Source organism: Stegastes partitus, unplaced genomic scaffold, assembly GCF_000690725.1.
Source record: "Stegastes partitus isolate 25-593 unplaced genomic scaffold, Stegastes_partitus-1.0.2 Scaffold605, whole genome shotgun sequence".
Lineage (NCBI taxonomy): Eukaryota > Metazoa > Chordata > Actinopteri > Pomacentridae > Stegastes > Stegastes partitus.
In genome coordinates this window covers 199,662-224,025 of record NW_007578336.1, presented here as the reverse complement: position 1 = coordinate 224,025, position 24,364 = coordinate 199,662, and the positions used below count along the sequence as shown (strand labels likewise).

Below are 24,364 nucleotides of genomic sequence, written 5' to 3'. Positions count from 1 at the left end.
TTGTTTGTTTTGTACATAGCTGTAATGGTAAGCTTCATTTTCACATTGTCTCACTCTGTCTCTCACCATATTTAATGGAAACTCCTTTTGTAGCTTCACTTTGGCAGTCAAATCCAGTGGTTTTAGACGGAGGACCGAAGGCCTCCGCTGTTCAAACGACTGACTCTCAGCGGAGAGTCATTTCATCCCAAGACCCGCGTTTCCTGCCATGCCCTCAGACGGGCCGTCTTTGTGCAGCATAGTTCCTTTTGTTTTAGTCTTTTGACAGTTTGTTGTTAGTGCTTTCGCAACTAACCAATGTTGTGCTAGTTTGTAGAACCCCTCCTTTTGTTCTGGCTGGTCTGTAAAAGGCCATTTCACAGTTAAGTCCCAAGCAGCAGTCTTGTTCAGGGACGGGGTGAGAGACGCCAGAGGCTCTGAAGGGCCAGTAGTGTTGGTTCGTTCACTCCAGCCAGATGCTAGTCCAGTGGTTCCTGATATTTGCGTACACTCAAATCCGAACTCCTTCTTCCTTGTGCCATATCTGGTTATTTTAAGCTGCAGACTCTCTGTGATCCTTTTCATTAGGAAACACTGTGCTAGCCCATGTAGACCAGCGTTTTGCGGCATGCAGCTAATACGGCTATCTCAGCTATAAAACTGGCTGTTTTGATGTATATATTTCTTGCAGCAGTATTAGACAAAGTACTGTAATGAAAGCTGGAAAGACAAAGTCCATGATGAAAGCTTGTAATATGACACTTGTGAGGCATGTAATACACACATTTAAGCAAGGAGCATCTGACATTAGCTGTATTAGCTACAGTGGCATGTTGTGGTTTTAATAGCTGGCTGGGGTAAAGACCTGTATACGTTGTTGCCCTTCAGGGCCCCCGGACCGACCTTTGACATTAGGGTCATGAGCCATCTCTGGGAGAGGCTTGAACATCCAAAGGCCTTATTCAAAATATGGATGCCAAGATGCAGGTCAATGAGGAAAGAAGAAAAAGTATCCAGCCACGGTCTGCGTTTACTTAAAGTAGTTAAGACTTAGAAGGTTTTCATATGAACAGGCAAAGTTGTCATTTTGTTGAACAAATATTCAGTGGAGGATACATTTTCACTCTTGTAGTCTTTTGCGTTCCCCTCAGCCTTGCTTCCCAGCTTCCTCTCTCCCCCTCTCCCCCGTCGTCCTCCAGCTCCACAGTTTTTCTTTTACAGGCTGTTTTTGTCCGGCAACTCGGCCTCTGGACTACGGGGAAAGTAGACGGTGGCTTTGTGCTCCTCATAACGGTCGATGTGCTTGAGGTGTACCACCATGTGCAGGGCGTAGGCTAAGACGAGGAGCAGGATCAAAGACGTTACCAAGCCCATGAGGATGGCCGGCGTCAGGAAAGTGGCACAGTCACTGGCCGACGCAAACTTGTCTGACTGCACATTGAAGGCCTGGATCTGGAAGCGTGGAGAGAAGGCGGAAAGATGAGATTAGGACTAAAGAGGACAACTGGCTCTTACTGAGCTTATCAAGTGCAGAGACGCTGGGCAGATGAACAGGTTGAGACAGCCCAGCAGATGGCTAAACAGACAGTGTACAGACAGACTGACAGACTGCCAAACAGACGGGAAAACAAACAGAATGACTGACTGACAGCCAAATAGGTAAAACACAAAAAGAACCACACACACACACATGCACACATGTAGAAAACCGGAGGGAGGGGCAGGAGGGGGGGGACTATGATATAACAGTGAATGTGCAGAAATTATTAGAAGAGTTACACAACAAAGGTTGTGCCTCTTGTGCGACAGTGTACCTGGAAATCAGTGAAAGTAATGTGCCAGTTAGCAGATGTGTCAGTGTGGGAGCTGGGCACTAGCAGGGTGTCATATTTGTGCAGGCTGCTGACGTGCTGGCAATGGTAGGATGAAGTGGCAGGAGCGTAGACCTCGCTGGCGTTAAATGTGGCCTCCTGGGTCCAGTTGTAGTGGATGTGAACGCTGTCTAGTGTGAACCAGTTTTGACCAGCTGCCTCATAAAAAGTGTTGGACATCTGAAGCCTGGTGGAGGAGACAGTGCAGTTAGTGACATGCACAGCCCACACATGTGCACTTGTAGGCTATTCTAATGCAATAATAACACAGCTAAACGTGATACATGAAAGGTTCTAGGTAATATTTGTTCACCTGATTACTAGACCTCTCAAGTCCTCCACATCGCCAAACCTTAAGGAGAGCCTGTGGCAGAACAAACACAAATATTTCAGTTTGCTTGTCCGGAAGGTGGGTTGTAAGCACAGATGCGTGAGCTGTTCGAGCAACAATGCACGAAAAACAAAACAAATAACCCTGAACAAAAGTTGCACTGTGACTTACGTAGCTTTTTCCTTGGTGCAGATGGAGCCTTTGGTGTCCACGGGTGTGTTGGGGCTGAACACCCTCTCGGTCAGATCAATAAAGGTGTGGTTTCTGTAGCGGATTGCCAGGCGCTTTGCCTTAAACAGAATGCAGGTCTTTCCGTTGTAAGACACACTCAGTGGACCGTAAGGCCCCATCAGAGACTGGAGCAGCTTCCTCTTACTGTGAGACATCCCAGGCTGATGCCAGTTAAAAGGCTGCAAACGTACAAAAAAAAAAAAAAAGAATTAGACACAAAAGGAATAAAGAAACTGCGGAAAACTTGCAGCCAAAGCATTGGATGCAGCAGTTTTGCATTTTTTGACTACCCTCTTGAGAGCATTTGATTTTTTATTTTTTCATAAGTTGTGCATCATGTCAGGGGCTCGATGTATCCCACAAAAAGGTCTGAAGGTTTAGCTGATCTTGAGTATTTTCAAAATACCATAGTTTGAATGAAGGATGAATTCACTAAATAGTTAAACGATATTGTGTATATATCAAATCATCTTTCATTTTTTTCTCAATTATCTGATGAGCAGGAATAAAAATATATTTGAACTGCTGTTCTGTCAGTCTTTGAGTATATTTAAACAGTGTGGATGAATTATAGATCCTTTTTCAACATTTTCAACAGACAGTTAAATTAGAGCCTCTAGCAGCGCAAAGCCTAAAACAAACGGTGCATCGGTGCACTATTATTCAGTTGCTGAATAATTTATCCCCAGGAAGATTTATTCAAACAGACAAAATGTGTAAAGAGCACTTGTAAACTAGCAAACTTATAGAAATCTCGTCTTGAAATGGAGACAGATCCAGCCACTAAACAGGGATGCAGAAACTATAAAGTTGGGCTATTATATTCCTCAGTATCTACAGCACAACATCACATGTCGACAGCTCTGCTGTGTCTCCATTTTATGCCTCCTTTTTTTTCTTTGAAGTGTGTCGTGATCATAAAATATCAGTTATGTGTAAAGTTCAGTGTTCCAGCCACCACTTGAATCTCAAATGAGGACGGAACAGCCGATAGAAAACAGGAGCTTTCTGAATTTGCATGTAATGGCGGGAGGCTGCAATGGCTGCAGTGTGCAAATAGAAACTGCCCCCTTTAGCTTTTTTAATCTCTTTGCTCAAAGGCTGCATCTCACTGGAAGGCATTTGGGCTTATCAAGCACTAAGTTGTGCTGGTGAAGTTGTAGTCACAGTGGCTATTAAGTGATTTGTTTTTCTGTTTGATTCAGAGTATTTGAGTAGTAATTGGAAATGTGTGACACGGTAACTGAGATGAGGATTTCCAAAACATTAGACAGTATTGACTACAGTAGTTTAGAAAAGCTGCGCATCAGCTGATAATGCATCTGAGTTTTCAGTCACAGTGGCCCTGTGTGTCGGTGGCAAAGATGTTTTACCTCTGGTGAATATGAGACTAACAATATTCCCACATCCAAGGTCATGCAGTGTGGCTGAGTGAGCACGCACTGCTTTGTTTGTGTGCATCCCGGTGTGTTTCAGCGCATGAGTGTTTGTATGTACGCACAAACATAAAAGGGTTGATGGTAGAGATAGTGACGGAGGGGAGAAAGAGGAGAGACTGTACCTGCAGTATTCTCCTGAGAGGGTTTTCATCCTCAGGCGTCAAAAGAACTTCTTCACTTTCTAAGCCGTACTCGCCATCTTGACCTGAAAACATGCAACGCGTATACATTACGGCATCGCGAAAGATTATATCGGTATACATATTAAGCTGATTGCAAATGCTGCATTGCAGATTGCAACATAATCCTAAAAGTTCAGACAATTTCACACACGTTGCACAGACACATAAGCACAAAGAGGCCCAGCATGCACCTCATTGCTCACGCTCATATCTATTTCCAGTTGTTTTGCGTCATCGCACTGACTCATCAGCAGTTTATTTCACAGTTACGGTAGTATTGTTCGGTGTTTACAAATACTGTTCATCCTGTTCCAGAAACATATGGTTTTCAATCACGTACTTTAAAAGAATCATTATTTTTGTGCTTCTGTGCCAAAGCGCCTAAATATAGCCACACATGATCCCACCGAGGTGTATGGATCACACTGGAGCTGCACTTTAAAGTCTGATTGTGTTACAAGGTGGCAAAGATGTCTGAAAGAAATGCATCTGTCAGGTCTATCTACCCGACACGTCAGCGTCAAAATTACCATGGCAGGTTTGATTGAATCAGGCCTCGTGTCACAGCAGATTTGTTACTTACTTGATGTGACTCTTGTTGCTTGTTTGGGGTTTTCTTTGCTGTGGAAAAGACAGAAAACACAAGAAGGTCTTGCGATTACTACATGCAAGAAAAAAATGTTGTATACAGGATGCTTATTTTTTTTTGTACAGAAAAGTTCGCTGTCTACAGCTACAGCGAACACAAGGACAAAAACAGCTGTTCAGGTGAGGATTTATAAAACACTTGAGAGGATTATGAATGAAAAAAAAGAATCTTCAGTACAGTTTAACATGTTTTTAAAGAAATTTTTGTTTATTTTGTCAAAAATGATTTTGCACATTTTTAGAAACCTATGATTCAATATTTAATGCTATCAAATACTATGTGTATAATGTCTGAAAGTGAGCAGAATGCCACAATAAACACACAAACACTGATCAATGTTAAATCAGTTTTGGACACTGAAAGCTTTTAAGCAGTTAAATATTTGTCTTGAAAGTCAGTCCTGTCATGTGGTAACTCAAAGCACATACAATGAAGATGGACTTGAATTTTAAAATAAGAAACATCAGCATGTTCATGATTTCAGAACTTTTCAATGAGTGAGAGGAATTTAAAAGAATTTAAGAATATTTTTGCTTTTTCTATGGGAAAATTATTATTCAAATCAGATTATTTTTATACATCTTTCAACAAGCCTGAGGAGGGGGTTCTTAATTTTGATCTACATACACTTGCACATTTTGCATCATATCATTTATTATTCATTATTTTAACTGCAGCTGTACAAAGTTCAACTGTGCAGACGGATTCTTATCATTTCATAAATCCAGCCTGCGTGTGCCGTGTTTCTTTCAGTAGTGACCAATCTTTGGCGTAGGACTGACCTACATAGTGCACAAGGGGCCGAGGACGAACCATATCCTTTTCCTTCACGTGTCTGCCCTAGCTGTCCTCCGCTCCATCTACCTACAGCTGACATAGCTCGGACTTCTTGAAACTAATCCTGATCCTTTTAACTGTCTAATCAAAGACGTAATGCGGCAATGGGCTTAGTGAGCGGCACTGACATGGCCGGTTCTGCTTGTTGTGATGGTCAGCCCTTTGCTCTGACTGTGTGGTCTTGTCCTGGCCCGTCCTTTGGAATCAGCCGGGCTGTCTCACTAATCTCCACACAATAGCCAGTTATAATGGGCTTGTAAAAGGTAAACCCTAAGACTTATGAGAGTGGATATGACGACTTGCATCATCTGGCGTCGCTTCAGTCTTTTCATGCACTTTGGTCACGAGCGTTACAAGGCGTTTTATGAATCGCAGAACAACAAAAGCAACATCTGTAAAGAGCTTCATCTGTCATTGATGTTACCTTTTCATCTTGAGCTGAAAACTAATTCTATGATCTTGGAGGAAGTTCCTTTTTAGAAGGCTGAAGATGACCTGAATTTTTTTATTTATTTATTTTTTAACTAAATTTGAACACACAAAAGCCAGTCAATAGCTGTGACTACTGTTGTCAGGGACCGCTCATGTTTTGTTTCTCTAAAATTGTAAACACAGCCCTGTTTTCAACAGCTAAGGGATCTTTAAAGAATGGCTCAAACCTACTTTCGGCCACCAATTTTACCCGCTGATGTTATGAGGATTTAAGAAATTCTGTCCAGGGTGGATGGATGATACAATAACGGGACAACTCGAGCGAACAAACGTAAAAAGGAATTTGCAGGTTATGTGTCGATAGCGCTGGAAGTTGCAGCTTTAGGGTGGGTTGCCAGACATATCAACGCCAGCAGCCTGGAGCAGTTATCTACCCGTATGGTGCAGTTTCAACCTGGGCAATATTGTGGAGTTTAGTGCCAGATGGATTAGGATTAGTGGTAAGCACAGGCCAGGTCCATGGGAGCCCAAATATGGAGAGACGCGGGCCCTGAACAAGATGAAGAGATTAAGGCATGATGTCAGAGCCTGCAGCATTCTGGACAGTTCAAGTGTTAATGCAGCTGAACCGACCTCTGGAGTCGTATTTTACTGTACAACTTTGACCACGGACATTGCAGTTTAAGGTTTTTCAGTTAAATATGTAAAGTCATTTTTTCATTAAATGGAATGTGATATCTACTTATCATCACTATTAGATTATTTACTGGACCTTTGTGTATTGAATTAATGATGCTGGACTTAATCTGTTATATTAATATTGTGCTCACGATGACGTTACGGTGGCAACTTTTTTACGGTGGCTTCACTCGGGTGAGCCTTTTTGCAATAAATCAAACGAATTTGAAAGACGGCAGCGGCAGGAAAGACGTCTGTGGAATGAGTAAACGGTCAGCAGGAACGTACTATACTGTCACTCCCCGTGTACAAGCTCTTCGGCCAACACTGCAGCGTGCCAACTTCAACGTCAGCATCATGATTGACTAAATCCAAGGCTCCCTGCGATCAGTGTGTCTGCCCGTGTGTGACCACATGCTGTACTTTGCTAAGAACTCGCTTGGATGTGATGTCCACGTTGACTATTCTGAGTAACAATATGAGAGTTTATGTATATGATGAATCCAAATATTTACATTTTCCCAGGTGAATGCTGGGTAAGCGTGACTGTACACGGAAGCGCTGCCAAAAGCACAACCCCTTTGGCAGCCGCGACTGAAACCTCAGGAGCTCGGTAGATATTTGGGTGCTGCTCACTGATGATATGTGAGACATGATATATAAAGAGGTTTTACAAAAAAAAATGCTCTTGGCATTCTGACTTTCATATCTGATTTATATATTTATGTAAAAAAAAAAAGCTACAGTCAGTGAGCAACAAACACAAGTGAATAAGCACTTCTTCCTGCGCATCTACCCAGGCCTCAGCTGGCTGATGGGGGCCAGAGGAGTCTGTGTGAGTGCTAACCAAAGCCCAGCCGTTTGTTCCTGTGCCAGTTTCGCGAGGTCAGCAACCCAGGACTGCTGCGGCCCCATCATTGGCTCAGCCTGTCACACGGTGCCTGGGTGCTGAACAGGCCCTTTATATAATCAAAGCCATGCCAGAGCCACTCCTTGGCTCACCTCGCTCCCTCCACATATATCCCTAAATATGCGCGCACGCAAGTGTCCACACCTCCGCATTAGATACAGTATGTGGACATCAACGCTGCAAGATTAACCTGAATATATTATGATTTTGTTATGATTGCGGTTATTTTTAGATAAGAGCTTTTAAATATTAACAGCGATGCTACTCGTGGAATCTCAATCAATACGTCTTCGCCGGGCATCCTTATTCAAGCCCACAGACGGATGGCTGATTATCATCCCTCATCTGTGCCTCTGCTGCGCGCTGCTGAGCAGAGAAAAGGTGTGGTGCCTGCTCCCCAAACTTGTAAACAAGTCCTGTTTGCCTCTGTTAACACAAAGGCTGAGCCACTGCACTCAGACACTCTGTAAACCAGCTCATCCCAGGCTCTACGTCAACAGGAACATAAAGTTAGGGAGTGATAGTTAGTTTTAAGTCAAGTACGGGATTTAACCTTTGCCTGTGTGATTCATTTATCTCACTCTAGACTACATTTTGCATTACAAAAACGTGCAAGGTAATTAGATTTTGGTTTCTCAGCCCTAGAATCATTGCCCCTGTGTATATCAATCGTGTATCAGACTATAGTGATGTGTTCTTGTGCTCATATTTCCTTGTATTATGCCTACATGAAATTTCAAACCCAGCTATGATAGTATTTCACAATGTACAGGATGAACTACTTTTGTAGAGTAACGTCAATCTCAGTGGCTATTATATTTTTAAGCATATGTAAAATATATTTTAATTTCAATTCATTCAAAAAACAACTCAATCATTCAGTGAGTTACGGCGTCCCTGATGCAGCAGGAAAACACGTCTTAATCCGGCACTGTGCAGGTGTCGGCCTATTAATAGATTTATTAGTGCAGATTAAGCTTTAGGAGTTTACGAAGATGTCGTCCAAAGCCTTGCTGCACTTTCAGTGTAGCTTTGATTGCAGCTTCAAATTTGACCGTAGGTCAAGTGCTACAGTTGTCTAAGTCCTCCCACCGCTCTGAGATCAAAGGTTTAGGGTTAGAGCGTCTGTGCTGCCAGCCGGACACCATGACTGCACTCAGACAGCTAGCTGCACATATTTATACGTATATTCATTGTATTGATGATTACTTGCTTTTGACTTGTTGCACTGTTTTTGTTTTCTGAATCTGTCTGGTTAGAAAATTAAAAAATACACACATTTTACGAAGGTAAATATTGTGTGAATATTGCTAATATTAGCTGGTGGCCTTTGAGCCTTTCTAATCTTTCTTTGAATAGGGATCACTGATCAATCTTACACCAGATCCAATACTTGACTTTTAATCTGTGTCTGTTTTAAGACATATTAAGTGTTGGCAAAATGACAGACAAACTGTTAAAACTGCTGACAACATACACTTTACTACTATAGGATCTGCACATGTATTTATATTTATGATTACTTGCTTTTGACTTTTTCTCATTCAGATTTCTAAATCTGTCTCTGTGGAAAATACAGTGCAGACAACTTTATGAAGTTAAATAATGAGTGAGCAATGCCAAAATTAGCTGGTGTTGTTTTAACCCTTTAAAATAGGAGGCACTGATCCACCTTCCACTAAAAAAATATTCTTTGATCTTTAATATTTGAATATATCTAGATTAGTTTCTCAGTTCATCTCTTTTAAGATATATTTAAGCACAGGTTAACTGCAAAAAATGACAGATAAACTCTTAAAACTAGCAATTTGTGGCTTTATGATATACTGACTTAAAAAAAAAATCTGTCTTTTATTTTAAAAATTCATATTATTATTATTTTGTAGCCAGAGAACGAGTTCACCTTAACATGGAAGGACAGGATTCTTTTGGTTTGCTGCTGACGTCGATTTAATCTTTATTAACTTGTCAGCAGACAACTTTTCACTGGATAGAGTGAATGATATAATATAATCTGAGTGTGTTGTATCAGGCTCAAGAAACTGGGTCAGACCTGAGTGACTTGAGCAACTGTTGGGTGAAATTTAAAGGCTCAGGTTAGGCGAACACTGGACTTAATCGGTAATTGAATGAAGTTTGATTAAAACGTGGTACTTGCTCTCGTCAGAGTCTTGTGATGAGAAAGCTATATATATATATATATATATGTGGAAAATCAGCATTTTTTTTTCTTTTTAAAAATCGCAAACTGCATGAAAATCTCCTCTCGCAGTAGTTTTCCTCTCATTCATCTGTTCCTGTGCTGTTGATAGTCTCTGCCCAGATGAGCGAAGAGGTCATTTTCAAAATTACAACTCAAGTCTCTTGACCGCTAATCTGTACCCGTATTTGGATCCTTTTCCTTTTTTAGTAGAAATGTATTAAGCTTGGATTGTTTTATAAACATTGCTGCCTTAGAGATGATTGCAGTTATGTAAAAATGAGTGAACTTAGTGAATTTGTTGAATGTATTTAGGAACGTTTGAACTGCAGCTGTTTTCTTTGTCTGCGCTGGCAAAAGTTTAGAGTATTTAGATAACTAATAATAGGGATGTTAAGGCAAAATACAAATCTAATTATGAAATATGTATACTATGTCTAGTGTTTTAATGATGTTGTAAAGCTCTTGGGGTATCAATCTTTATCCTGTCACAATACCACGCTTCATTTAACACAGAAAATCTGGCGTTTACTGATCATTTTCTTCCCATTTAGTTTCCTGCAACCTTAATTCTACCAGCAGTAGCAGCTTCTAACTCACTGCACCTCTCCTTCTACATTTCCAGCCAATTTTATGCACCCTGCAAGGTCTCTGAAAATGAAAATATTGAAGGCTGCTCTTGAAAAGCAGAATCTTAGCGTGTGCCAGATCTGAGGCCGGAGCTGTGCCCGAGGATAGGAGCTGTTATGATGCAGAGTTACGTACAAAGTTTGATCCACGGAATGGGCTCGAACCCCCAGGAGAAATTACTGTGGCCTTTGGCTGTGGTGAAAAGTTGAAATAGGAATCTGTGAAGGGGGGTTTGCAGCACCTAAACTGAGCTGGAATGAGACCAGCCCCATGAGAGCTTGTGCACTGAATTCTAAAACCCAAAGTGATTCGTGCCCCCAGACTTGCAAAACATGTGCGCAGACAAGATTTGTTTGTGCGCGACAGTCATAATCTTTCACTCCTCCAGAACGCATAACAAGGGAAAACCTTTTGAACGACGATTAACGAGCACCGAATCAGAAACTGCAGCACGTTGTGGCTTTTGAAGCATTTTGCGCTATAGAGGATTGCGAGGGCCATCATTGCATGGCATAGTTTCAAGAGCCTTACATGGCTTTGGCACAAAATTACAGGTCTTTGCTGTGATGTCTGTGTAAGCAGGGCAGGAGCTGGTGGCGAGCAGAGGCCCCTGCTGCCTGCTCAGTCATGACACTGTTGTGTTGTGTGAGGGCCCCCAGGTTGGAGCCCTGAATATTTTATCCAGATTTGACCTGCAGGACTGCATGTGCATTATGCAGACATGGCCGGCTAGAATTCCCTTCCCCTCTCTCTCTCTCCCTCTCTCTCTCTCTCTCTCTCAATGACTGCATCAGAAAACAGACCCCAACAGACCATCCCTGATGCATCCTCTCCTCTCCTCCCTGTCCCATCCTTGTTTACCTCCCCATCCATGCTGCTCCCCCCTCTCTCTCTCTCTCTCTCCTCCCCCCTCAGCACCCCCAAATCCTGCAGAGGGGGCCCCCCAGCCCTCACACAGCTCCCTCCTGGCAGACCAGCGCTACTGTACAGAGACAACAGCCCCCATCCGTGATCGATGAGCAGCGTCTGATGCAGTCCCCAAGACCGAGACAAACAAAAGCCTCGCTGCTGTTTCTCCCTGAGACACATCAACGCCTCCTGCGTTCACAATTTGCTCAAGGTGAGATGTGAAGAGGGGAGGAGGGGGGAAAAAGAGGGGGTGCGAATAAAAAGAAAGAACCCTAAGAGAACACATCAGCATCCCCGCATGCATCCTCTCCCCCCACCCACCCCAACCCAACCCCCCACCCCAGCCAACAGAGAGAGGAGGAGAGACAGACAGAGAGGATGGATGGATGCATTTACCTTCTGTCCAGGATTTCAGGCACTTCGTCATAGGTAAGTCCTGGCTGCAAGTCGTCGTCAGTGAAGGAGAGCCCAGGCCGGCTGAGAGCGGACAGCAAGGCGAGGGAGCAGAGGAGGAATGCGTGTGCAGCCATTGAGACAATGAGAGGAGAACTGCCGCTGGTCGAGCGCCGCTTCATAATCTGCTCTTCTAGCAGCGCCTGACTCCCAGCTCCTGTGACTGGCAGCCGGCTCGGCCAATCAGAGGCGAGCAGAGCCGATCAGCGTGCGTCACAGTCCCCCCCCATCTCCCTCACCTCCCCCTACTCCCTCCTCCGTCGTCCTCCCTCCACCTCTCACTCTGCGCTCACCCTCCTCCTACATCCACTCTCCTGTGCGCTCTTTTCTATCTTCCTCCTCTCCTCCTTGCACACATAGCCGCAGGCGAGCCCCAAGTATAGGCAGCGTTCCTTTTTTTTTTTTCTCCCATCTCATCTCATCACACCTCTGCTACCTTACAGATGACAATGCGCATGTGGACATAACACATACTCGCGCGCACACGGTTGCCCACACGCGTTGGCACACGCGCCTCACACACACACGCGCGCGCTCGCTGTCACTGGAGCAGGCTCGCAGACGCACGTTCATTCCTCTGTGGAAAATCACCTGGGAATGTCAAGGTCAGGTTGTGTAGGAGGGAACTGGGAGGATGTTGACATGTCTTTAGGTGGCCGCAGAAGAGGAGGAGAGAAAAAAAAAAAAAAAAAAAAGAGCCATGACTGCATGACCTAGATCTCCAGCGCGCTGCCACAGTAGCAGAATTAATTCACTTGATGTGTTGTTGTGAGCACTGAGAGGGCCCGCGGCTGAGGAAATTGTCCACTGAGGCTGCAAATATGGATGACAGGAGCAGCTGAGCAGCCGTGGGATAAGACGGGGAATAAGGGTCCAACCCCGACGACCCTGACGGCTGATCCCGTTTTCCTCCTCATTATTTGGCCTCCCCCTCCTTCCCCTCTCCTCTTCCCTCCCATGCGTAAGACGCCTGTGGGATCTTGGTGCATCCTCTCCTTATATCTCTTATTCCCATATCCGATGATGTGATGATTTTCAGAGCAGAACGTTTGGAGTGGTTATATAACCTAAAAATGTTGTGACCTACTATCGGGGTAATGATTCACACCAAAAGAGTGACTGCAGAGCAAAAGTGGAGACAAATTCATTCCTTCAGTGAAGCCTCTCTCATTGTGTTAAGGGGGTTCAAACTTCTGCACACACACAGCTCTCAAGCACCTTAGTATGCCTTTGTAATGATGACCCACCTGTGTTGCTGATGCATCTCCAGAAGCAAATAATACAAAGTGCAATGATCCTCTCCAAACCTGACAAAAACAGGAACAAAAGCAACCTTATAAAACACCATCTTTCACCATCTCTGTGTTTTTGCCCAGCCTAAATACTACGGCACCATGTATCCCGATTGCATGTATGTGAGTGACGTGTGCGTAAGGCCGAAGCACTGCCGAGGGTGTGAGGGGTCAGCAGTGTCTCCGAGGCCATACAGTAACAGGAGGTGACTAAAGGCTGCCTCAGCCTTCCACGTCTGCCTGTCGCGGTCACTTCAACGGGCCAGTGTGTCAGTCCACTGGAGGGAAAGTGCAAACTAGACACAGCATGACAACATCGCAGAACATCCCAGAAGACGTCCAGGTGTGACGACTTGAAAAGACGATACTATCCAGTGACGTCTCCTGACATTAGGCTCAACGTGACGTGCTGGATTTCGCCGTTATGCGTGTGTAGTGTGGTTTATCTCCCTATTCCAATGGTCCAAGTATTTGTAAACTCGTGAATGTACAAGTTATGAGAACACGAGCGTAACAAAACACAGAATGCATTTGTGCTAGTAATGATTGCATTTTGTTGAATATCAATTCTATTCCATGGTACTTTTTGTGAGGCTTGGGATTGGCTCTGAGGTGCTCTCTGTCCCCAATTTCATGAGTTTGTGTTCTGCCCTCTCTTGGTGAATCATGCAGCATTTTTTGGATTATGAAACAGATCGAACATACAGAGCTGGGGGTTACTGTCTATTTATAGGTATGATCTCATATCCAACTTTTTAATCCTGCTCTTTATGCCCACAAAGAACACTGAGGCCTGCGAATACACGGGGTGATGTAACAGGTTAGTGCAGTTTTAAATTGCTCCACAGCATGTGCTGATGGTGATATATGACTTTTAATCTATAAGCTAGTACGAGCATCTGATTTCTGCAAACGCTTGAGCTGCAGAAGCATTAATCAAAACGCTAAAACCCATATTCATTAAGAGGCTTCGAGTGTTGTGGGAGGGTAAGTAGTGCATCACGGCAAGCGCTTGAAGTGTATTTATAGTGCGGTGTGTATGGAGCATGAGTGTATGGAACACAGCATTTATGTAATTGCACAAATGTGTTGGGTAAGCTAATCACAGGAAACAGTTTTGATTATGTGTTTTTATTGGTATACATATTTGCTTTCTGTCACAATGCTGTCCGTCGTATTTCGCCGTCTCTGTTGCCTTTTTTACTGACTTTGTTGAAACACACTCACAAAAAATCAATCTTTGATCCTCAAAATAAGATCAGTAAATAAGGCAGCCTCAAATGATGACAGGCATCACCATCCTTATAAATGATGTCATGTATTATCTCATTTGCCATAAATGCATAAACATCCGATCTCTCCAGCAGGATGGTTTCCATCAGTCACATTTACACTTCTCGAAAGTGTGTTGTTTATGACAGAATAATCTCATGATCAAATAAACTCTAATTTTAAAAAAAAATAAAATAAAATCTTACCATGAAATCCCAATCCTGTTTACTGACTTGGCATTCAACTACAATATTTCCAACACTTATGCGAAAATCATCCTTTTTTTTAATATAAAAACTAGCCTATTTATTAAATATAGAACAATCTCCAGGTAAGCACACAGTTTGCTGATTAATCTGCTGAGATTATATAATGTCCTTAAAAGCTTTCAGTGAGTCACTGCTTCATATCATGTAGGATTTGTCCCAGGCAATATGATAAATGGAGGATAATATCTATTTGTAAGCAATCAAATAATTATGTTGTATAAAGCTAAGAAATTAGGCCTTATTGTCTCTCTATGTATTCAGTCAAGACAGGGTTTGTCCAACACTCTTTGTTTAAAATAACATTTCATAATAAACATATATTCCTTCTAGAGAACAATATCCATCCATGAAAACACCATGTAGTTCTTGTTTCTATCAGTCAGTCAATTTGTTCGACTCCTTTAAGCCGGTAGGATCAATCATGTGACACTACGCAGATGAGAAACCCTCCACACAGAGCAATGCGAAGATGTGATTGGCTGAAACCTGTGAATGGCGAACGTTAACGATTAACATTCATGTCACAACACTGCAGTTTCATTCAGTCCTCGGTGTTCCTCTTGGCTGGCGCTATGCCAGACTGTGCCACTTGAGGGTGCTCACGTACAACCCGGCGGCACTCCGTCAACGACGTGGATTTCTTCCATGAGGCACAATGTTAACGTAAGAAATGTGGAGATATGGGTGTAAAGGGATAATAGTCTGGCCTACAATGTAGAAGAAAACACGTCTGCACTACAAGTTCAGAAGTCCGTACATTTAGCTCTATCAGTGACTCAATAAATAAATAAATTAAATAAATACATTCAAATTAGCCTAAGCAATACATTACCTGTTAGTATGATTAAAAAAAAAAACTCCACACCATAAAACTTAGTGTTACAGTATGTCCTTTGAAGCTATGTTTAGTTGTACAGTTGCCCTAGTCAAATAGCAGCAAGAAATCCTATCGACTACGAGTGATCAGATTCAAGTCCCCCCGACACTCTCCCATCACAAAAGCTAAACTAGGATGAACACTAGAAAGGATACATTCAAAATGGCTGACTTTCAAAAAAAAATTAGATGATAACTGATCAACAAAAATGACCTACATGCATGTCCTGATTTGGCATCCCTCAGCATTATTACATTTCACTCCATCACATGCTTCCTGCCGCCTCGTCTCCTTCCCTTTCAAGACACAAAAAGCCTCACTGTAGCCGATGCAGAGGTCACACAGAGAGGCAAATGCTCATTTCTAGTTTTAAAATGCACTGAGGTCTGTCACGATATACTGTTGTCGGGCCTTGAAGCCGACCTAAAACTATGCACAGTGCTTTAATGTCACCATGAACCACTTAAGATATTAAAACACAATCTGAAACCTGCAAATGTGCAGTCGCGTGCCTACAATATTGTCTGTAAGTTTGCCCCCCCTCCCCTCGTATACCTGACTAATCTAAAAGAAAAATAATAAAATCACAGATAATATCAGAAACACAGGTCTATCCATGTATCGAGAGTATAGTCAAACTAGACAACAACTATCATGCCAAGTCTATGTTTATCTGACAGACGTAAAGACAGTCATGATAATATTTCCTCATTTTGTTGTTATGTGGTTGGATACAGAGTTATCTTCCCATATAATTTGATTGTCTATAAACTAAATGTCAGAGAGAGGCACCAGACTGTAAGGAAGGACAAGTAAAACAAAACCGTAAACAAATAAAGAAGTCTCTCTATAGAAATATAAACTCTAGAATTGTCCAATAACTATGGAGTTGGTCAATCATTAATCAATGCACACAAATATAAAATGGCAGTCCTGGAACAAATAAATTTGTTCTGATCCAGGATCAGCTTTATCCTCGCTGCGTTTTATTTTAACTTTTCCCGCGTAGCAGGAGAGGTAAAACTAACCCCAGGTCAGCGTCTAAAAGCAACTATATCAGTCTATAAAATGCGCATAAAAGAGAGAAGGCACAGAAACACAAACCCACCGTGTGGGTGGGGTGGACGGACAGCAGCAGTTTTTCAGGAGCAGATTGGATGAAGCTGCAGGTCTGCTTGCAGCAGATGGTTTGCTTACAACTTGCGATGTCTGTGTGCAGAGGTCTATAGATTCGCTGTCTCACTTTCATCGAGTTTGCTTTGGACCTCTACGTTGATGCAACAGAGGCGCTCGCCGTTCTTCCGGTCTAGTCACGAGCGTGACCGCGTCAGTCACCACAAGGGGTGACTCAGTACTGTTCCTGAGTGCACCCCTGTAGACAAAACTGGCTTCTTGGTTTGATCCATTGCATAACTATCCCTAAACCTGCACTGAGCACAAAAAGCTGCTGTATTTAAAGTCCCACAACAGAACAGATCTCCGTTGCTTTCCTCCTTTTTGTCTTGTAGATCAAAATGAAGGTGGAAGCCAATTTATGCTACAGATGTGATGCAGCCCTTTTTGAATAAACACCTCGCCTTATTTCATCACTCCTGTTTTCTCCTGTGTTGTTTGATTTGATCTCTTTGACTGAGCATGTTCTGTCTTTTCTCTGACCGGCTTGGCCACAGTCATATTTGTTGCCACAGCCCCCTCTTGCCTCTTTTCCTGTCTGGCTATACCTCCGTTCTTGCTGGTGCTACGTTGGTGGACAGGGGTTGTCGCTTTCACAGGAATGGGGGGAACTTTACCCGGCGGCAGACGAGGGTCTTCTCCGATGTTGACGGTGAGGTTGGTGTAGAGCGGCTCCAGCTCTTTGGAGAGCAGCTCATAGGTCAAGGAGTTAAGGCCGTCAGAGCGCCAGTTGAGTCTGGTCCGTTTGAGAAGGTCAAATCTAGAATGACAAAACACAGTATCAGTCGGTGTGTGTCTGTGTGTGTTTCAAGGTCAAACCTTACAGGAATACTGTAGCGCCACATTTGAGTTACATCACCGGTTACATTTGCTCAGTAGGTATGAAGCTGGAGACATGACCTTAGCTTAGCATCATGATAGGAGAAGAGTGGCATTAATTTTCTCATCTAGCTGTCTGCAAGAAAGTCAATAAACATATTTTATATTTCAAATAACTCCTTTAACAGTGTTACATGAAAAGACCTTTCCATAGAAGTTCATGAACGCATTAAAACAAGGTTAGTCTTAGCTATGTCTGAGGTAGTAGGAACTGTCAGCAACACAGAATGAGTCGACAAAGTAACAACACTCCTATTAGTGTAAAAACTCAGCATGCAAAGATTTAAAGACAAGACGAGATAATTATGTCAGAAGAAGTCAGGAGAGTGGTAAAAGGTTTGCCAAAACTAGATGCAATTATTTTTAAAATGTGCCTACATTATATTTACAATATAGCCAGAGCAAGCAAGCTACAGACATTACAGCTTTTAAATGCTATTACTTCCAAAACTACTACTTAATAAACATACTCTCTTACATACCCTGAGTACATCTACTGTAGCCATGCAAATAATTTGGCTTTTATTTGACCAAGTCGATCAGGTAAAGTGGTGCACTATCAAATACAAATTTCTTTTAATCTAAAGTGTATTGGGCCAAAATAATAGATCTCAGAGACACATATCTCTCAACCCTGGTAAATAAAACACATGAAAAGACCTTTTCATAGAAGTTCATAAAGACATTAGAACACGGTTGGTTTTAATTATGTCAAAGATTTCATGAAAAATATGAACACAGTGCCTGAGGCAGTAAAGACTGTTGGCAGCATAGAATAAGCAGGAAAACCTGCACAAATCAGTCCATGAACAAAGAAACAATAACACTGTTACTGTAAAAATTCAAAACACAAAGATTTGAAGAAAAGACAGGATACAATTCTGTCAGGAGAAGTCAGGAGAGTGGCACCAAGTTTGCTAATGCTAAATGTGATTTTGTTGTTTACAGATATACTCCCCAAAAGGGACAGAGCCACCAGAAAATCAGATCAAGGGCTAAAAATGCCCTTAAAATTGTTTGTGTGTTTGTGGGTGTGTCCATGTGCACCTTCGTGGATTTTGCTCGTTGCCTCTGTCTCCTTTATGCTTGATCATCTTGTAATGGCCGATGGCCACTGGAGGGCGCACGATCTTCATGCCAGACAGTCGCACTCTGTACAGGAAGTACGAAACAGGAGTCAAAAGAAACAGCAGATCCTCAAACATATATTCTCAAGCACGAAGCTGGAAAACTCATCTCAAAGTCACAAACCTGCTAAACTATTCATGTTACTCACACGAATAACACTACTTAGTCTAAGTGCATCTAGCCTCTTGGGGCTACATTTAAAAATAGAAAAAATAAAGAAAACAAGCAGAGTAAGAAAAGAATAGTGGGTGAAAACATACTTTTATGGTCTATAGGCGGTGGAAAACACTGTGGTTCTCTTTTTCCGTCTCTTGCTTGCGCACCACTCCAGTTATCTGAGTCAATCAAAACACGGTGTAACTAATGTTGTGAATGTCCCGGATATGATATGTTTTAATCTGCAGACATCATGCACAAAAGGCAGAGTGTTACAAAAGTACGGTGGAGATGTTTGTGTATTTCTTTTGATAATTAGTGCAAGCTTTATTTTTTTTTTTTTCATTTTTAATATTCTTGTTGCATTCAGTGCCTGTCATAACAGTTTGGCAAATGCTAGAAGAGCCAGGGAGTGGAGAGAGGGGAGCGCAGCATAGACAGGAGAAGAGTCTGAAAACTGCTTAAAAACTCTTAAGCACACAGCCCGCTCCGAATCTGCAAGCTAGTCCATGCAAACGTACCCGCCGAGCCCACTCCAAGAGACATAAAGCAAAGCCACAGCGATGGGAGGAGGCATGAAGATGAAAGATGATGTTAGAAGACATAAAATTAAAGTCAAAGAAAAGGAAAACATGTGGTACTGAAACTGTAAACATGATATAAAAAAAAAAGATGAATGAGTAGAACAAAAGAAGAAGAGAGAGGCTGAAATGGCTGAACTTGTAGCTGTGATGCTGAGTAATCATGCACATCCCACATGTCAACATGCACAGTTTACAGTTCTTTCCATCATCATGCAGGGCGTGGACCTCTCGCCCTTTCACCCACTGTACCTGGCAGCAATGTCATCATCCTCTCCGCCCCAGCCCCAGTACTGGTTAGGGAAGCCATTCATCTTCATGTACTGGTCTGGGGTCACTGCAGACACCCCACCGAAATACTGCGGGTACGGCAGCCTGGGAGGGTCACATCATGAACAATCTTTAAAAATAGCGTCTCATGGCATTAACACATCGACGCACAGGTCCGCTCGTTGCCTCTACCTGTATCTGAACTTGTCCATGGCCACAGACAGGTGTGTGGGGAACTGTTTGTGGCAGGTGTAGGTGTTGTGGTCGTTCTCAGGCAGCAGGTCGACGTCGTGCAGGAAGATGCAGCTCCAGTCTTCGTCTCTGAGGGCCTCCCGCACACCGACGTTCAGCAGCTTGGCTCGGTTGAAAGTGCCATTCCCCCACTGAGGCGAGGAAAAGAGGCAGATGAATGTATTTGCGAGTGAATGTAGTAAAACGAAAGCAAACACTAAATGTGGTGAGTTTTGGCTCATGACAAAGAACTGATAGATGAGTCCACCTTGTTGAGGTATATTATTCCATAGCAACAGAGGACACTGTTGGCAAAGTGTGATAAATAACGCAGTCAAAGTTAGCCCACATCTTTTAGAAAGGCACGCAATTTTGAATGTATGTTACAAAGATAACAATAATCTCCACCTATGTTACCAATATTATTCATTTACAATATAGCACATAAAGAGAGCTACAGACATCATAACCTATAAAGGCCCTTATCTACAATAATCATTTTTGAATATGTAGGTGACACAAATTCAATCCAAAAAACATGTTTTCTCACAAACCCCATGTGGCATCTACTGTAGCCGTGCAAATATTCTGAGTTTCATCTGATCAGGTCTAAAGCTGTGGCCAACCAAATCCCTTTAATCTGCACTATTTAAAGTTTACAAAGATTTGGTTTATCTGATGACTGACCCTTTAAATTAGAGGTTTAAGTCACTTACAATCTTTTGTACAGCAGTTCTCTAATATACTGGCCATAACCTGGTGGTGACAGACGTGTTCAGGGGCTTTAATTAAGTATAGGTAACAACACCATGGTGTTAAAACAAAGGCTATGCATTTAAAATATTACTTCTCTCAAAATACTTGGTGTCAAAAGTGAAAGTACTAATTATGCAAAGCCTTCCTTGTCTGAATTTGTACATATTCTAAATTTGTAACTGATAATGCTTTGAAGTGTTTGTAACATTGCAATGTTGTCACTGTTATACTTCTTATACTGTTTAGTAGTTTGTTCAATAAAACTGCATCGCATTTTATAAAGTGATCAGATATTGTGCGTGTAAAATTTGCCACTTGTCCATTTTTTTAAATAAAACATATTTCTTCTCAGGATAGTTTGAACTTGGTGCAACAGTGCTGGATCAATAATCTTTTCATTTCTATTAGGGTTAGCAAATTGTAGCACACAGAGTTTGATGAGAGTTTGAGGCTGATTAGATCTGACTAGAGGCCTAATAAGGCAGAATATGTGACTGCATCCATGTAGGTGTGCACAAATCTGTCATTTTCACTAGTTGCAGTGAAATGTGCAATATTTCTTTCTTAAATGTAAACTCGGAGTGTAACGTTACATAACATAACTCAAGAAAAAGCACCTTGAAACTGTACTTAAATACAGTACTTGAGTAAATATACTTATTTTTCATAATGTCAGCATTGCACAATGATACTACACAGGTGTTACAACCATTAGCAAGAATCCATTACTACACAGTAAAACACTGATAATGCACCAGCAAAGCCCACCCTTGGACTCCAATATCACAAGATTAACACACTAATTGTGTGGCAGCATCATATCAACACAACTGCTAAACCATTAACGCTAGTTTTATATGATGTTACCAGTAAACTGTGAATGTAACTCTGCAGCAATATTCCAGCATTACACCATTGTTGCACCACGATTGCACTAGAAATATACCAACATTACAGCTGCACGCTTTATGCTTTTGCTCACGGAGGACAAACAGTGCAAGCTGTTAACTGCCACACTGAAAAACACTGACAATATAATTATAAGGCAGTCTGTTACACTAACAGTCACCCATAACCTGACCTGCTGTACTATGTAGATGCTGTAGTGGATCTGCTGTCTCTGCAGGAAGGGGTGGAGGTGGTAAAGCAGGGCGCGGAGGTGGGTCTGTCGGTTCCGGTACGGTACCACTATTGCCGTGTGGTGACGGGGTTCACAGTCTGGAGGCCTGTAGCGTCCCCCCGGCAACACTAACGGGTTCCTCTGTCTGATCTCCTCCAGAGACAGAGGGGAGGATAGATGGACGGACACGGGTCCAACTAGAGGACGGAAAGGAGAAAAGCTTTAAAGTGTCTGGCTTGTGTGTTACAGACAGCTCAGCAGCAACTTTCACTGTGCCCTTCACTGTCTAATCTTGTGGTATTTTTACCAACATATACTCAACAGCCCTTTCTCTTACCCAGCAGTGGGGAGGGGATCTGACAGTCTCTCAACGGTGGTCCTGTGGCAGGGGGTCCTGTGCCAGAGTTGCGAGGCGGGGGAGGCGGCGCTCCCAGATGACTCAGATTGGTGTAGACGTCATGAGGTCGAGAGTAATCAAACTCGGGCTCTGTGGTGTGCACCAGCACAGAAACGAGACCCCTGAAGCCCCCAAGGGAGAAGTAGAGCACAAAGGCAAACTGGAAGCCGACCAGCAACGCGAGAGTGCACGGGGAGTCCAGAGAGCGGCCACAGCTCGCCATAGTGAAGCAGAGGGCTGTAGAGAGGAGGTGAAAATCCAGGTGGGGGGAAACCGGATGGAGGGACGGGAGGAGAAACGAGGAGCGGAAAGCAAGTGGCTGCTGGATGAGGAGGAAGAAAATGGAGGAGGAGGTATGAAATGAGCAAGGAGAGGCAGAAGGAGAGGAGGGGAAGGAGGCAGCACTACGTGCAGGTTCAGGCGTGCAGGAGGCGGGCATCCATCTGTAGTAATGGGTAGTGATGAAGCTCAGTCAGCACTGCCATTACCTCCTGACCTCACTGACAAGAGACACAAAAGCAGAATTAGTTTAATAAAAATCACTGCTTGTTTTTTATTATCGCTGCATGACATCCGTCCAGATACCTGGTTTTATGAGGGTCTAATTACAACCTATCCTGGACCAGGAAGGGCTCGCTCCACTTTTCTCCTCCTCTTCCTCCTTTCATCATCAAGCTGTCTGTAGGGAAGAAGAATAAATAAAAGACCTGTGTGAACAATGCAGCAGCAGAACTCTTTCAGTTTGCAGTCTACTCTCAGCTAAAATAAGCCGGCAATGACAAGCAGCTACAAACAAATGTCATGTTTGCTGCTTTATTTAGAATGGCTTACTTTCACAGCACTGGCATTTCTATGGGCCGCATATGGAAGCTGATGCCTGCGGATCAAATTAATCCAACATCACAGTTCTCTGTTTTGTCCAAACAATTACATGCCGTAGCAAGCCGTGCGCAAGTGGCTTCATCACTGGGGGAAGATGCTGAATCTCCTGAGACAAGCAACAAGAACGCACGACTGGCAAAATGAAAAGATGAAGGCAGAGGAGGAGACAGCGCCACTGATAGCCCTCCATTCAGGTGATTAGCCTATCAGCCTCCATCGTTAGGCCTTTTGCAGGAAATCATGTGCGGTATTTACATGACCAAAAGCAAAGCAAATGTGTCAGTAACGTTCATTACGCAGCGTTGGTGGCCGCATGAGCTCTCCTCTCGCCCTCAAACACTGCTTCCTAAGTCACCGGCTTTCACTCTAGGCTTCATGCAGCTGCAGACTCACCAGTGCATCCCTGCGATGTGTCAAATCCAGCCCCCGGCTTCCTCCGAGGATCGACGGGCCGCTGCCACCGAGCGGACGCGACGGACCAAAAGATAGCGGTTCTTTTTTTTTTTTTCTTCTATTTTTTTTCTTACTGATGTTGGTCGCTCCTCCTCCTCCTCCTCCTCCTAATCTCTCGTCCGAAGGGAAATCTCTCAGTAGCTGTTTAGAGACCGCTGCAGACGCTTTCACACGCAAGTGCATCGCCGCATATTCGCCTGGTGTCAACACTGGCGAGTGCGCTCTGCCTCATCGGAACACGGCCGAGGCGCACCGCGGTGACGCACAGAGCGGCACATTTGAAAACGAGAGGAAATCGTGCTTTTTTTTTGCCGCTGATGGTTGATGGATGCATGCCAAAATAGCTGACCCAATAAAAAAGATTGTTTCTGAATCGAGCTGGACGTAAATTCAGTTCAGAGTGAGTGTGGACGCTGATTGGTCCATCACACAAGGGGCATCAACATCCAGCAGAATTTAACATCACAAAAAACAAAAACTGCTTAAGTTGAATCAAAATGTCTATTAAAATTATGACAATAAGTCTGCAATCTGAATCATTCATGTTTGTTTTTTTGGTGATATGATGATGCCTTTCTTGTTTTCTGGCAGCTGCACAGTGACTATGTTTAGGATACATGCATTAAACAAACTGCATAAAATGTGGTAATTAGTGATCTTAACCCTGTTCAGGACTTTCATGTTGCCATACATAGAAGGTCTTTCAGGATCCATTGGACCCCAAGAAAGAATATGTGCAAAATATATTTGTTGGTATTCAATATACACTTTTTCCATCCATCCATCCATTATCTATACACCACTTAATCCTCACTAGGGTCATGGGGGGGCTGGAGTCTATCCCAGCTGACTTCGGGTGAAGGCAGGGGACACCCTGGACAGGTCACCAGTCTATCA

The 24,364-nt window shown here is 43.1% G+C and overlaps 2 protein-coding genes across 2 annotated transcripts; both read right to left on the bottom strand.

Moving 5' to 3' along the window:
- Nucleotides 1-1,194: 1,194 nt before the first annotated feature.
- Nucleotides 1,195-11,808, bottom strand: atp6ap1lb (ATPase H+ transporting accessory protein 1 like b). The gene is made up of 7 exons (XM_008289315.1): nucleotides 11,675-11,808; nucleotides 4,617-4,654; nucleotides 3,974-4,056; nucleotides 2,353-2,591; nucleotides 2,164-2,214; nucleotides 1,794-2,037; nucleotides 1,195-1,431 (listed from the first exon to the last, which is right to left on the bottom strand). Exons 1-7 carry the CDS (start codon nucleotides 11,806-11,808, stop codon nucleotides 1,195-1,197), a joined length of 1,026 nt encoding a protein of 341 aa, XP_008287537.1.
- Nucleotides 11,809-14,138: 2,330 nt separating this feature from the next.
- On the bottom strand, nucleotides 14,139-23,662 carry b4galt3 (UDP-Gal:betaGlcNAc beta 1,4- galactosyltransferase, polypeptide 3). The gene is made up of 8 exons (XM_008289311.1): nucleotides 23,408-23,662; nucleotides 22,718-22,811; nucleotides 22,073-22,632; nucleotides 21,697-21,932; nucleotides 19,821-20,011; nucleotides 19,611-19,733; nucleotides 18,541-18,645; nucleotides 14,139-17,374 (listed from the first exon to the last, which is right to left on the bottom strand). The coding sequence occupies exons 3-8, from the start codon at nucleotides 22,569-22,571 to the stop codon at nucleotides 17,020-17,022; spliced, it is 1,509 nt and encodes a 502-aa protein (XP_008287533.1). The 5' UTR covers nucleotides 22,572-22,632; nucleotides 22,718-22,811; nucleotides 23,408-23,662; the 3' UTR covers nucleotides 14,139-17,019.
- Nucleotides 23,663-24,364: the final 702 nt, after the last annotated feature.